Source organism: Pongo pygmaeus, chromosome 19 (genome assembly GCF_028885625.2).
Source record: "Pongo pygmaeus isolate AG05252 chromosome 19, NHGRI_mPonPyg2-v2.0_pri, whole genome shotgun sequence".
Lineage (NCBI taxonomy): Eukaryota > Metazoa > Chordata > Mammalia > Primates > Hominidae > Pongo > Pongo pygmaeus.
The window spans coordinates 60,418,867-60,432,345 of NC_072392.2; the positions used below are offsets into that span (position 1 = coordinate 60,418,867).

At 54.9% G+C, this 13,479-nt stretch overlaps 1 protein-coding gene across 1 annotated transcript; it reads left to right on the forward strand.

Annotated features, from left to right (window-relative positions):
- The first annotated feature begins 1,314 nt into the window (after positions 1-1,314).
- Positions 1,315-12,362, forward strand: MPO (myeloperoxidase). The gene is made up of 12 exons (XM_054457955.2): positions 1,315-1,643; positions 1,789-1,882; positions 2,230-2,405; positions 2,598-2,721; positions 2,819-2,948; positions 3,031-3,237; positions 4,101-4,419; positions 6,537-6,697; positions 8,548-8,803; positions 9,299-9,469; positions 10,326-10,563; positions 11,355-12,362. The coding sequence occupies exons 1-12, from the start codon at positions 1,490-1,492 to the stop codon at positions 11,560-11,562; spliced, it is 2,238 nt and encodes a 745-aa protein (XP_054313930.2). The 5' UTR covers positions 1,315-1,489; the 3' UTR covers positions 11,563-12,362.
- Positions 12,363-13,479: the final 1,117 nt, after the last annotated feature.

The following is a 13,479-nucleotide window of genomic DNA, read 5'->3' on the forward strand; positions in this document are numbered from 1 at the left end:
GGAAGGTGGCTGAAGGTAGGAGGGGGAACCTAAATGGGACATGGGAGGCATGGTTGGCATGAGCTCAGCCTGACCAGGGCCCAGAGAGGTAGACTGATTCAGTCGAAAGTCGTGGTACTTTTCCTGCTGAGATTGGTGGCCCTTTTGCTGGGCTTTCTCAAGCAAGAAATATCCTCTTCTATTTCAGAATTATTCTGAATCGTTAACCCAAATCCTCCCAACTGCACTGATCTTGTCCCAGAGAGGCCCTGGGCTGCATCACCTAACTGATCACTAACCACAATCAGCTCTGCTCTCTCCTGGTTCCTGAAATCCAGGAGCAGATGGTGGTGGGGAGGAGGAGTTTGGAGACAGCCCTCTACCAGAAGCCAAGAAGAAAGGGGAGTGAGGAGGGATAGAGGAAGTTATCTTGGTCCTGCACCCACAGCCCCCAGGGTCCTCCTTCCTGTGAAGCCCAACGGTCTCCAGCCAGATTTCCTGTCCCCTTAGCCCCACCAAGAACCAGAGGCTGCCCATCGGGTGGCTGTAGGATGCAGGTTACTGTTGGAGTGGGGGATGGCCACCTGAGGCCAATTGGGTCATCTTTACTCCAGGTCTCCCTTTCATCCTCCTGTCTTCCCTGGGGGCACTCTATTCCCTGCAGTTCCTTGGGCTACCAGTTCCTGACTTTTGTTCCTTTCAAAGGAACCCTGGATAACCAGTGTAACCAGAATTTCAGAGGAGTTAGTTGTGTGTATGCCCTGGGGACAGCACTGGTATAAGCACACAATGGTGAGCTGAGAAATCTTGGGCTGGAAGTGCTAAATTCAAAGGCTGGGGACAGGCTGGGGCCAGTGGCTCATGCCTGTAATCCCAGCACTTTGGGAGGCTGAGGCGGATGGATCGCTTGAGGTCAGGAGTTCAAGACCAGCCTGGCCAACATGGTGAAACCCTGTATCTACTAAAAATACAAAAATTAGCTTCTTGCCTAAGGAAATAATTGATGACGTGGCTAGAGGCTAGGGCTTGGTGGCGGGTACCTGTAATCCCAGCTACTCGGGAGGCTGAGGCAGGAGAATCGCTTGAACCATTGCACATCAGCCTGGGCAACAGAGCAAGATAACATCTCAAAAAAAAAAAAAAAAAAAAAAGCTGGGGACAATGCTGGCCCCTCCTTTCCTGCCCCTTACCCCCATTTCAGGGGCCCCTCTGTGTGTATCTTCCAACCCCAGTGGGGGAGGAGAAAGAGTTCAGTCTCCAGGATCAGACCTTCCTCTGCCTCATCCCGCCCCCAGCTTAGAGGACATAAAAGCGCAGATTGAGCTAAGAGGAGCTGACAATATCAGGTGAGCTGTGGAGGTGGGGTCCTTGGAGGCTGGATGACAGCAGTTGGCAAGGGGATAAGGGTGCAGTGAGCCCCTCCTCAAGGAGGTCTGGCTTTATCCATAGACAGGGCCCTCTGAGGTGGGGCTGAGGTACAAAGGGGGATTGAGCAGCCAGGAGAAGAGAGATGGGGGTTCCCGTCTTCTCTTCTCTCAGATGCATGGTGGACTTAGGACCTTGCTGGGCTGGAGGTCTCACTGCAGAGATGAAGCTGCTTCTGGCCCTAGCAGGGCTCCTGGCCATTCTGGCCACGCCCCAGCCCTCTGAAGGTGCTGCTCCAGGTAACAGTTCCCAAGGTGGGAGAAGATGGTGTGTTGGGGTGGTTGTGTTCCAGAGACCCCTTTTCTCAGAGCAGGACTTCCTAGCTCTGGGGCCTGATAGGGGGTTGGGGCCCATTCCTGACTTTGTGATCCCTGCTCTGGGCAGCTGTCCTGGGGGAGGTGGACACCTCGTTGGTGCTGAGCTGCATGGAGGAGGCCAAGCAGCTGGTGGACAAGGCCTACAAGGAGCGGCGGGAAAGGTGGGGCACGAGGCACTGCCCAGCTCTGGGCAAGGATGTCCCAGGCCTTTCAGAGAAGCAGCAGGCAGCAGGGAGCTTGAAGGTGGGAGAGGGGGACTATGGGGACCCATGTGGACTCCCTTTCTGTCTGTCCCTGTGTCTCTGGATGGGAGAACAGCTTAAAAGCCATCCTTCCCAAAGCCTTGCCTCTGTCTGGACACCCAGGTCCATATCCTTTTTATAAAAGGAAGCCTTCCTCCCACCCATGGGCCTGCCTGCATGGTCCTGCATGTCTGCCCCTGGGCTGGGGCTCTGCTGGGTGGGTCTGCATCCCTTCTCTGGCCCTCACTCCTCCTTTCTCCAAGCAGCATCAAGCAGCGGCTTCGCAGTGGCTCAGCCAGCCCCATGGAACTCCTGTCCTACTTCAAGCAGCCGGTGGCAGCCACCAGGACGGCAGTGAGGGCTGCTGACTACCTGCACGTGGCTCTAGACCTGCTGGAGAGGAAGCTGCGGTCCCTGTGGCGAAGGCCATTCAATGTCACTGGTACTGTTGCCCATCCCACCCCAGGTCCCTGCTCCACTAGTGACTCCTCCTAGGGACCCCAGCCGTCTCTCAGTGATCCCCTCAACTTCTTCCTCCAGGGATTCTCAGGGGTCTCCAGGGCTCCTCAGCCTCAGGTTGCCTGGGATAGGAAGTGAGGCGGCTCAGCTCCCCCGTTGTTCTTTGCCCCCGCAGATGTGCTGACGCCCGCCCAGCTGAATGTGTTGTCCAAGTCAAGCGGCTGCGCCTACCAGGACGTGGCGGTGACTTGCCCGGAGCAGGACAAATACCGCACCATCACCGGGATGTGCAACAACAGGTGCGGCTGGCTGGGGGTGGCTGCAGGAACCGGGCTCAGAGAGGCGTCCGGGACGCCACAAGCCTCCCGGTGTCAGCGCCCTGTGCTCCCTTTGCAGACGCAGCCCCACGCTGGGGGCCTCCAACCGTGCCTTTGTGCGCTGGCTGCCCGCGGAGTATGAGGACGGCTTCTCGCTTCCCTACGGCTGGACGCCCGGGGTCAAGCGCAACGGCTTCCCGGTGCCTCTGGTGAGCGCCGGCGGGCAGAGAGGGCGAGGCCCGGCCACGTGGTGCGCGGACCCAGGCGCCAGCTGACCTCCGTGTCCCGCAGGCTCGCGCGGTCTCCAACGCGATCGTGCGCTTCCCCACCGATCAGCTGACTCCGGACCAGGAGCGCTCACTCATGTTCATGCAATGGGGCCAGCTGTTGGACCACGACCTCGACTTCACCCCTGAGCCGGCCGCCCGGGCCTCCTTCGTCACTGGCGTCAACTGCGAGACCAGCTGCGTTCAGCAGCCGCCCTGCTTCCCTCTCAAGGTGGCCCTGCTTCCCGCCCACTGCCTGGGTGGGGAGAGGGGAGATTGTTTCTGGAAGGGGCCGTCTCCCTTCTGTGCCCAGGTTTCCTTTCCCAGCCGCTGAGAAAGGCTGGCCCTGCCTCCCTTGTGTCCACAGGCACTGGCTGCTCAGCTATGACCTGTCTCCTTCCTGCGCCTGGGCTCAGCCAGCTGGCAGCCAGGGCCGTCCATTTGCTCACTGCCTCTCGCAGGCCAAGGGAGAGAGGGTTATTCCTCCTTGGCTGACAGGAGTCGTGTTGGTGGAATCACTGGCTCTTTGTTAGGTTGGGAGAGGGTTCTGGGAGGAGACCTTCCCAGTGCCCCCCAAGCCTCCATGCTCAGTCCTGTTTCCTCCCCACTGAGGGGGCAGCCCCAACCCCCATCACACAGAAAGAGAGAGCCTGGGGGTCTGGTGGGTGCTGTGGGACAGGGCTGGGAGTGGGCAGGGTGGTCGAGGCACTGCTGAGTAGGGAAGGAGGAGGAGAGAAAGGAGAGAGCGCCTGAGAGAGGGAGAGACAGACAGGAGAATGTCAGGGCCAGAGAGAGAGCAGGCACAGCAGAGAGAAGGGGAGAGAGACAGGCGACGCTTTAGTGAGGAGGGGTCCGAGGCCTGGCGGTGCCCAGACCCAGGGATTGCCCAGGTTCCCAGTTCAGTGTTCTGCTCATTAACCCTGCACCTCAGAGACTGCTGCTGATGGCGCCCTAGGCAGCGATTCCTTTCCGGCCTCCAGAGGCCTCTCTGCAGGTTGAGGGTACCAGAGGTCCTGAGGGCAGGGGGAGAGCCAGTTCTGCCTGGGCACCTTCCCTGCCCTCGGTGAGCCAGTCTAGCCTCTCTCTGTGCCTCAGATCCCGCCCAACGACCCCCGCATCAAGAACCAAGCCGACTGCATCCCGTTCTTCCGCTCCTGCCCGGCTTGCCCCGGGAGCAACATCACCATCCGCAACCAGATCAACGCGCTCACCTCCTTCGTGGACGCCAGCATGGTGTACGGCAGCGAGGAGCCCCTGGCCAGGAACCTGCGCAACATGTCCAACCAGCTGGGGCTGCTGGCCGTCAACCAGCGCTTCCAAGACAACGGCCGGGCCCTGCTGCCCTTCGACAATCTGCACGATAACCCCTGTCTCCTCACCAACCGCTCAGCAGGCATCCCCTGCTTCCTGGCAGGTCAGCTTTGGGGTGGGGACCAGGGGTGGCATAGGAGGTGTTCCCTGTTGGAGCCACAGTGAGTCTGTTTGTGAGCAGCTTGTGGGTTTGTACTTAGAGAGACTGTCCTCACCAGCCATTACTATCAACTTCATGATATTAATCCAGTTGCCTTGGTAACAAGTCAGATGGAGCCAGAAAAGCAGAAAAGCAAACAACCTCTCCAACCCTAAGATGAAGACCGAGGCATGGCCCAGGAGCCTCTGTCCATCAGTCCATTGCTTTCTCTGTCCCTCTTTTCCCTTCTGGACTCTGGAAGAAAGGACAGTCAAATCCCTCAGGGGCGGGGAACTAAAGGACAGAGAGCGCTGTGGTGTCCTCACCTTCTAAAGCGACACTATCCAATGTGGTAGCCACTAGCTGCATGTGGCTATTTTAATTTTAGTTATTTTAAATTAAATAACTTTCTCAGCGATGCTAACCACATTTCAAATGCTCAATTGCCTTACAGTCTAGTGGCTCCCCCTATTGGGTGGCACAGATGTAAAATATTTTCATCATCTGGGAAGGGTGAGTTGGACCACACTGCTCCAAAATATCCCCTCCTGTGCATCTTAATTGCCCATAATAAGGGATGATGGGATTTTAAATGTAAACAATTGGCAGTTTTGGAGACACAATTGGGGCAGTGATGGCAGCCATGACCAGACATTTTCCAGTGTTTTTTTTTTTTTTCTAAGACGCAATCTCACTCTGTCACCCAGGCTGGAGTACAGTGGCACAGTCTCGGCTCACTGCAACCTCTGCCTCCTGGGTTTAAGCGATTCTTCTGCCTCAGCCTCCTGAGTAGCTGGGACTACAGGTGCCTGCCACCATGCTTGGCTAATTTTTTGTATTTTTAGTAGAGATGGTGTTTTACCATGTTGGCCAGGCTGGGATCAAACTCCTGACCTCATGATCTGCCCACCTTAGCCTCCCAAAGTGCTGGGATTACAGGTGTGAGCCACCGCACCCACCCATTTTCCAGTGTTTTTAAATGTAAACCCAATAGTGGACCTCAGGCCCTTTCCTCTGGCCTCCCTCTGCCTCCTCCTGATGGTTCCTGCTGGTCTCTCCCTGGCTGGGACCCTGGGAGGCGGAGCCAGGTTGGACTTTCTGCAAGAGATGCCCGACCTCTTCTGGGCTAGTTAGGCAAGGGCAGCCCTCCTTAGCCAGACTCAGCTGCCCCCAGCCTGGCTTTGATGAGCCCCATGTCCCAAGCCTGGGTCATTATGACCTCTAGCTGCTCATGGATGGAGATGCTGCTTTTAGAGAATTTCCTTTCCACCAGCTTCTAGAGCTGGCAAGGACTGACCCTAGTGTCCTGACCCTAGCCCTCTGGCCCCTGCAGAGAAGCATTGTGGGAGGACTAGGGGAACCAGGGGGGATCTGCTTAGTTTTCTTGAACAGTCTCCCGTGTGGACTCCACACATATCGTGTCCTAGCCCCTCCCCTGGGGCAGGCTGCACCATTGGAATGTAGTAAAGGGCAGGGCTAACAACTCTGTTCAAACGGTAGTGGCTTTCTGGAGTCCTGTGTTGAGAAGGATTCTGAGGTTGCATCCAATTTTAGCAGGAAAGAGTGCTGTGATCATTAGCTGCATCAGACATGGGCATGGATGTAGGCTGTGCCGACATGCATGCTTCTTCCCAGACACTGCTTGGAATCAAGAGAATCAATGAACCAAGCAGTGTCATAAGTCTCATACTTTGTATCAGGCACTCTGTGAAGCCCCATGTATCCACGTGTCCTAGGAGGGAGGGTAAAATATAAAAAGGCACAAGCCTTGGTCCTGTGCTCAAGGAGCTCCCAGTTTCAGGTACAGGAAAGTGGCATGTCATGTGTTGGAAGTGATACCTATTAAATGAGCATCCCCAACCAGCAGTGACCCTGAGCTGAGGCAGAAGCTATTATTGTGGACTGGGGCATCAGGGCAGGCCTCCTAGAGGAGTGTAAATTGGGGATGGTTTGAAAAGATGGATGGGGAGGAGGGGTGAGTAGGAGGCATTTCAGGCCTTGGCTGGGGAGGGGGTTTCAGTGGAGCAAATCTTTTCTGGGATGGAGACCTTAAGAATGACAGTGGCTTTTGCCTCCCCAAGGGGACACCCGTTCCAGTGAGATGCCCGAGCTCACCTCCATGCACACCCTCTTACTTCGGGAGCACAACCGGCTGGCCACAGAGCTCAAGAGCCTGAACCCTAGGTGGGATGGGGAGAGGCTGTACCAGGAAGCCCGGAAGATCGTGGGGGCCATGGTCCAGGTAGGCCATCTTGAACACCGGGCACACGGGATCCAGATGTGCCCCTGCAACATCCTAGCTGTGTGACCTTGGGCAAGTTCCTAACCCTCCTGAGCCTTGCCTTCTTCATCCATGAGGCTGTAAGGATTATAATACATATATGAAAACACCTTTCAGATAGTAAGTGCTTGACAAAGCCTCCTTCCCTTTCCTCTCCTTCTTCGCGGGTTTGCTCCCTGCAGTCTTCTTTCCTGTGGGTCTGTTATTGGTGTTGGGAGGGTTGAATGTTTGGTTTAGTGCCTGAGTAGCTGTTCAGTAAATTCTTCTTTCCTCCATCTCACTGTCGCTCTTAGCTCCTTTACCCATTCACCTCTTCTTTTTAAAATTAAAAAAATTATAGGGCTGGGCGCAGTGGCTCATGCCTATTATCCCAGCACTTTGGGAGGCCGAGGCGGGTGAATCACGAGGTCAGGAGATCGAGACCATGCTGGCTAACACAGTGAAACCCTATCTCTACTAAAAATACAAAAATTAGCCGGGCGTGGTGGCGGGCACCTGTAGTCCCAGCTACTTAGGAGGCTGAGGCAGGAGAATGGCGTGAACCCGGGAGGCAGAGCTTGCAGTGAGCTGAGATGGCGCCACTGCACTCCAGCCTGGGTAACAGAGCGAGATTCCATCTCAAAATAAATAAATAAATAAAATAAAATTTAAAAATTATTATTATTATTTTATTTTTATTTTTTGATACAGGGTCTTACCCTCTTGCCCAGGCTGGAGTGCAGTGGTGCGATCTTGGCTCACTGCAACCTCCACCTTTCAGGCTCAAGCCATTCTCCCATCTCAGCCTTCTGAGTAGCTGGGATTTCAAGCACGGGCCACCACGCCCGGCTAATTTTTGTATTTTTTGTAGACACAGGGTTTCGCCATGTTACCCAGTGTGGTCTCAAACTCCTGGGCTCAAGTGATCTGCCCTCCTCGACCTCCCGAATCCCTGGGATTACAGGGGCGAGTCACTGTGTTCGGCTCACTCACCTCTTCTTTTTGGCTCTGTCATAATCCACCCAATGTCCTTAGCCTCATTTACTCCTGGGGCAATGTTCCTGGTTCTGTCTCTCAACATCTGGTGCTTCATTGCCCCCACCCTCTCCCTCAGAGGCAGATGCAGACACACACACACACACTCACACACACACACTCCTAGATTCTGGAGGAGAGAGTTTTCCGTGCTAAGGGTGAGTTTTTGATTTGCACTAAGAACTCAAGTGAAATTCATTTACACTCCAAAATAACTTCTAGACTCTAGAATGTAGAGTGAGACTATTCCATGTCTTCACTTTTCACAGGGAAAATCATGCCAGAATGGCCCTTCATTCCTTCCTACCTCCCTGCTTTCCACAAACCTAAACTGAGCCCTACTGTGGGCAGGCACTTGGTGGGCACTGTGAAGAATTTCAACAACTTCAATTTCCCTTGCTCTCAAGGACTTTATAAGATAGTTGCAGAAATGAGACATTAATAACTTGAGGACAAGGAAGTCATCACAATGACTAAAAGTGATTTGCTATTTAGTCCTCTAAGGCAGAGGGCAATATAATTATCCCTAATGTACATTTGAGGAACTCAGGCTCAGAGAGGTTAATAACCGGTCCAAGGTCACCCAGCCAGCAAGCAGTAGAACTCTATTTATGCCTCTCAGTGCCACTCTGTTAGGCCCAGGTCCGGTATTGTGGGAGGCTATTCCCTGACCATAGAGGGATGGGAGGGGTCCCCGAAGCCAAGAGCAGGCAGAGACTCTGGCCCTCCTGTGCTGCCAGGCGGCATTTGCTGTGGAGGAGTGGGTGGAGAGGTCATTCCAAATGACTTGTCTTTAGATCATCACTTACCGGGACTACCTGCCCCTGGTGCTGGGGCCAACGGCCATGAGGAAGTACCTGCCCACGTACCGTTCCTACAATGACTCAGTGGACCCACGCATCGCCAACGTCTTCACCAATGCCTTCCGCTACGGCCACACCCTCATCCAACCCTTCATGTTCCGCCTGGACAATCGGTACCAGCCCATGGAACCCAACCCCCGTGTCCCCCTCAGCAGGGTCTTTTTTGCCTCCTGGAGGGTCGTTCTGGAAGGTAAGCAGGACCTAGGCCAGGAGCGAGTGGGCTGACAGCTAAAGGTGGGGTAGGGGTCACCTTGGCTCTAGGGAGCTAGGATGGGGAGCAATCTGCTTTCCTTCCATCTTGGAGATCTGGTCTGACTCTCCAGCCTCAGTTCCTCTGACTCTGCTTCCATATCTGATAATAAACAGTGGGGTGGGGATGGCCCTCAGAGGGAACTGGCTACTTCTCATGTGTTGTGGCTCGCTGTGACCCAGCAAGCCAGGGCCTGGGAGCATCCCAATCTTGCAAGTCTGAATGGCATAATCTCCTGAGACTTATATGCCCCTGGGGTCATGTAGTGACCGGTGAGGACCTGCTCACTGGGGCCACCACCTTGGCACCAGGCACTGCATGTGCCCAGCCCTCTTCTCGAATCCTCCTGACCCTACCTGGACTTGTCCCTGACTCCAATCTGAGCTCTGATACTGAGCCAGATACTTCCCCTGACCTGGCTTCTCTGGTCCCCAGGTGGCATTGACCCCATCCTCCGGGGCCTCATGGCCACCCCTGCCAAGCTGAATCGTCAGAACCAAATTGCAGTGGATGAGATCCGGGAGCGATTGTTTGAGCAGGTCATGAGGATTGGGCTGGACCTGCCTGCTCTGAACATGCAGCGCAGCAGGGACCACGGCCTCCCAGGTGAGGGGCTGCAGGAGCCTCCCCTGATGCTCCCCTCCCCTGAGCTGCCTCCCAGGTAGCCCATCACCCCCCTTCCCACTCTAGGGCCCCTGCCCTCTCCAAAGCATATTAGAGGCACTTTGCTCTCAGGAAGTAGTGTGATGCCAGGCCCCTGCCTTTTCCTGGACCCACCTGATAAATTTCCAGCTCCTCTCAACATCCTTTCCATGCTGTAATTCTCATATTAGGGGCATCATCATTATAATGATAACCCACAGTCTGAAAATCTGTCTCTGTCATCATTCCATTTTGCTTCATTGTACGTTAACTCTGGGGGAAGAGATTATTGTTGCCTTCATTTTGCTGATGAGGAAACTGAGGCTTGATGAGATTCAGAACCTGGCCAGGCTCTCTAGCCAAGTCAGTGGCAAAGCTGAAATTTGAAGCCAGGTTAGCCTAACCCCAAAGCCTGTGCCTATGTTATGGGGTAGCCCATGTGGCTGAGGCTTCTAGACACATTTCACCTCTCATGGGTCAGAGACAGACACATTGGGCTGCTCTGGAGGGGGACAAGGAGATGTCCCTATTCTTGGACCCAGCAGGAACTGTGGCAGTTTAGGGTTTGCCTTATGGTAGGAGGGCAAGAGAAAGACAGACAGGGTCCCAGAGAGGCCCAGTTGTGCCCCTTGGTCTAAGCCAAAGGTTCAGGGTTCCCTGAGGTGAGGTCCTTCCCTCCCTCTATGCCCTTGGTTATGTTGGGAAGGTGGGTTTTCTGGGCTGCTGGCAGATATGTGAATCTTCCCTGCTGTCTCCAGTGACCTCCCCACCTTGAAGCAGAGGGACCTGCCCATAGCCACCTGTCCCCTCCCCCATGCAGGATACAATGCCTGGAGGCGCTTCTGTGGGCTCCCGCAGCCCGAAAATGTGGGCCAGCTGGGCACGGTGCTGAGGAACCTGAAATTGGCGAGGCAACTGATGGAGCAGTATGGCACGCCCAACAACATCGACATCTGGATGGGCGGTGTGTCCGAGCCTCTGAAGCGCAACGGCCGCGTGGGCCCACTCCTCGCCTGCATCATCGGTACCCAGTTCAGGAAGCTCCGGGATGGTGATCGGTGAGGAGGGGCAGGCGTCATGGGCCGCTGGGTGGCTGTGGGCCCATCCCTGACTCTCTTGGAGCCCAAATTTCCTCCCGTCAGTTGAAGGACTGGAGGGAGTCAGTGATTTTCCAGTGTGTTCCAGGAATCCTTCAGATGCCCTAGAGTGCCCCTAATGTGCCCTGAACCTGTTGGGGGTGCAGCAAGGGGAGACCTGGACCCCTGGTTGTAAAGGGAGGAAGATAGAAAAATGCCACCCTTAGCTACTTCTTCCCGTGGGTTTCACTGTGCAACCATGTGGGTGTCAGTCACCAGTGGGCAGTCCCCTCCCAGCTTTCCCACAGCTCCCCTTAGTGTCATTTCCTCGTGGTCCTGACGTCTTCATGTCTAGTTCTTGCTTAGCCTGTATTGCACCTTTGGGAAAATTAGAAAAAGGTACCCCTCTCTGGGTGGACGAATTATAAACCACCCCCAAGATTCTCTTCTACTCCTGTGGATGAAGCTCCTGGCCAGGGCACAGGGCTTCAGGAGTGTGTATGGGCCCGGGTCCCCCTCCACCATGGTGCCTTGGAGGCCGCCGGGCTAGGGGTAAGGGAAAGGCCACTGGGCAGCTGTGCTTTACTCTGCACGATGAGTGGAGCATCACTTGTGTGAAAGCCCCTGGGCTGCCCAAGGGCCTGGGGCCCTCCTGTGCTGCCAGGTGGCATTTGTTGTGGCTTTGTTATATCCTGGGAGCAGCACAAGCCCATCGATGCCCTGCCGGCGCAGAATATCCTTGGGCACAGTGTCCATGGGTGTTCCCCATGCAGGTTTTGGTGGGAGAACGAGGGTGTGTTCAGCACGCAGCAGCGACAGGCCCTGGCCCAGATCTCATTGCCCCGGATCATCTGCGACAACACAGGCATCACCACCGTGTCTAAGAACAACATCTTCATGTCCAACTCATATCCCCGGGACTTTGTCAACTGCAGTACACTTCCTTCATTGAACCTGGCTTCCTGGAGGGAAGCCTCCTAGAGGCTAGGTAAGGGGGTGCAGCAGTGAGGGGTATATCTGGGCTGGCCAATTGGAACCACGGAGATCTCCTTGCCCTAGGTGAGTCCAGCCCTGTTCTGGGTGCAGCTGAGAAAATGAGTGACTAGACGTTCATTTGTGTGCTCATGTATGTGAGAAGTATATAAATTGGCATTTCATGTGTGTGTGTTGTCTGAACATGGGGAGTGTTTCATGGGTTATCTGTATGTGCCATTTATGTGAGTGTGTGTTTGTGCCGATGAGAATACTGAGTATGTGGAAGGCAGCAGAGCGGACTGGTGAGGAGCACAGCTCAGGAACTAGACTGCCTGGGTTCCAATCTTGGCTCTGTGGCTTGCTAGCTATGTGACCTTGAGCAAATTACCCTCCTTAAACAAGAGTTTTCTTGCTTGTAAATTACATCTGTCATGGTTTCTTGGAGGGCCCACTTGTATCCTCTGGTTCTTCATTTATTGAGCACCTACTACATGCAAGGCACTGTACTAGGCATGAGAAGCATATAGAGGCAAGAAAGAGATACCAAGATGCCATCTGTGTCCTGGTTAGCAGAGCTGGACCAGTGGTGCCTTGGGGGGATGAGCCAGCCGCAGCTGGGCTGTGTGGCTGACTTATGGGCCCAGCCAACCAGGCTCAGGCCATGGCTCCCCTTTTTCTTCCTCACCCCGATTTCTTGCTTATTCACTGGAGTCCTCCTGAAGAGGAACTGGTCCTGTTGCCCTTTCTGTACCATTTATTTGCTCCCAATGTTTATGATAATAAAGGCACCGCTGATGGGGACCTCCGCTCTGTCTGTGTCTGAGGAAGAACTGGTGCTTTTGCAGAGGCTTACTCTGGGCTCTGAACTTGAACCAGTGTGGTCTGTGCTCAGGGCCCTGTGTTTCTGAACTGAGGGTGAGGGTGTTGGGGAGTTTTCCTTTGAGATCCGTAGGTGGAGGGCAGTCATCTCTTGTAAGCCTGGGGGCCAGGGCATGCGGTGCAGACCCTCCTCCCTCACCTTCCGCCCCTGCCACCCTGCAGGGAACTGTGGTCACCAAGCCCTCATGTTTGTTCATTGCTCTAGCAGACGTTTGCTATGTGTTCACTCTGTGTCAGGCCTGTGCCAGGGGCTAGGAAGTGGAGGGGACAAAATGCTGTGTGGTAGGAGAGAAAGTACAGAGACCTGGTGAGGAGGCAGGCCTTCCCCGACGAGAGGGGCCTCTGCATCCTGCATCCCAGCAGCCTGGCACAGGGGTTCAGAGGCCCTCAAGACAGTGGACTCCTTCTCATTCATGTTGCACATGGCTCCTGGAGCAGCGACAGCAGATGGCTGGGCCCAGAGGACAGGGCCAGCACTGAGGGAGGGGAAGGCGTGTATTTCCCTAGTAGTCTTGCCTGGAGCTTGAACCCTGCGTCTGACTGGTGGACTCCCTTCCTCTCCCCTTCCTTCTCAAATATGGGGAGGGGGCCGAAGTGGTGTAGGATGGTGGGGTCTAATGTACTCATGGGGCCCCTGGTAACGTTAGGACCTCACCATGGTAAGTAGAAGCATAAATACTGCTTGTCCTCATTTCCGTGATGAGGAGAGGGCTGCTCAGAGGGGTGATGCGACTCGTCCGAGGCCTTAAAGAAGTGGGTGGCAGTGCCAGGCTGCAGCCAAGGTCATGTGGCTCCTGGGCTCTTCCCACAGAATGACTGAGTGTCTCCCACTCCCACCCCACCAGTCGGGGGATCTGGAGGCCCTGGCTGGGCTAATCTTTCCCAGGGGGTCATTTTAAAAGAAGAACATATGAATATGTATTGGGCAGAAGCTCAAGGAATGTTCTGGAAGTGCCCCTTCAGAGGCATCACAGGATCTAAGGACCACTCTAGAAGAGGGTATTTCTCAGAAGGGCCACTGGAAGGGATATTAGCTTCAGCTGT

Coding starts and splice junctions, on each gene's coding strand:
- MPO (XM_054457955.2), top strand. CDS start 1,490: ATGGGGGTTCCCGTCTTCTCTTCTCTCAGATGCATGGTGGACTTAGGA. Junction 1,644..1,788: donor CTCTGAAGGTGCTGCTCCAG/GTAACAGTTCCC, acceptor TGCTCTGGGCAG/CTGTCCTGGGGGAGGTGGAC. Junction 4,420..6,536: donor CATCCCCTGCTTCCTGGCAG/GTCAGCTTTGGG, acceptor TGCCTCCCCAAG/GGGACACCCGTTCCAGTGAG.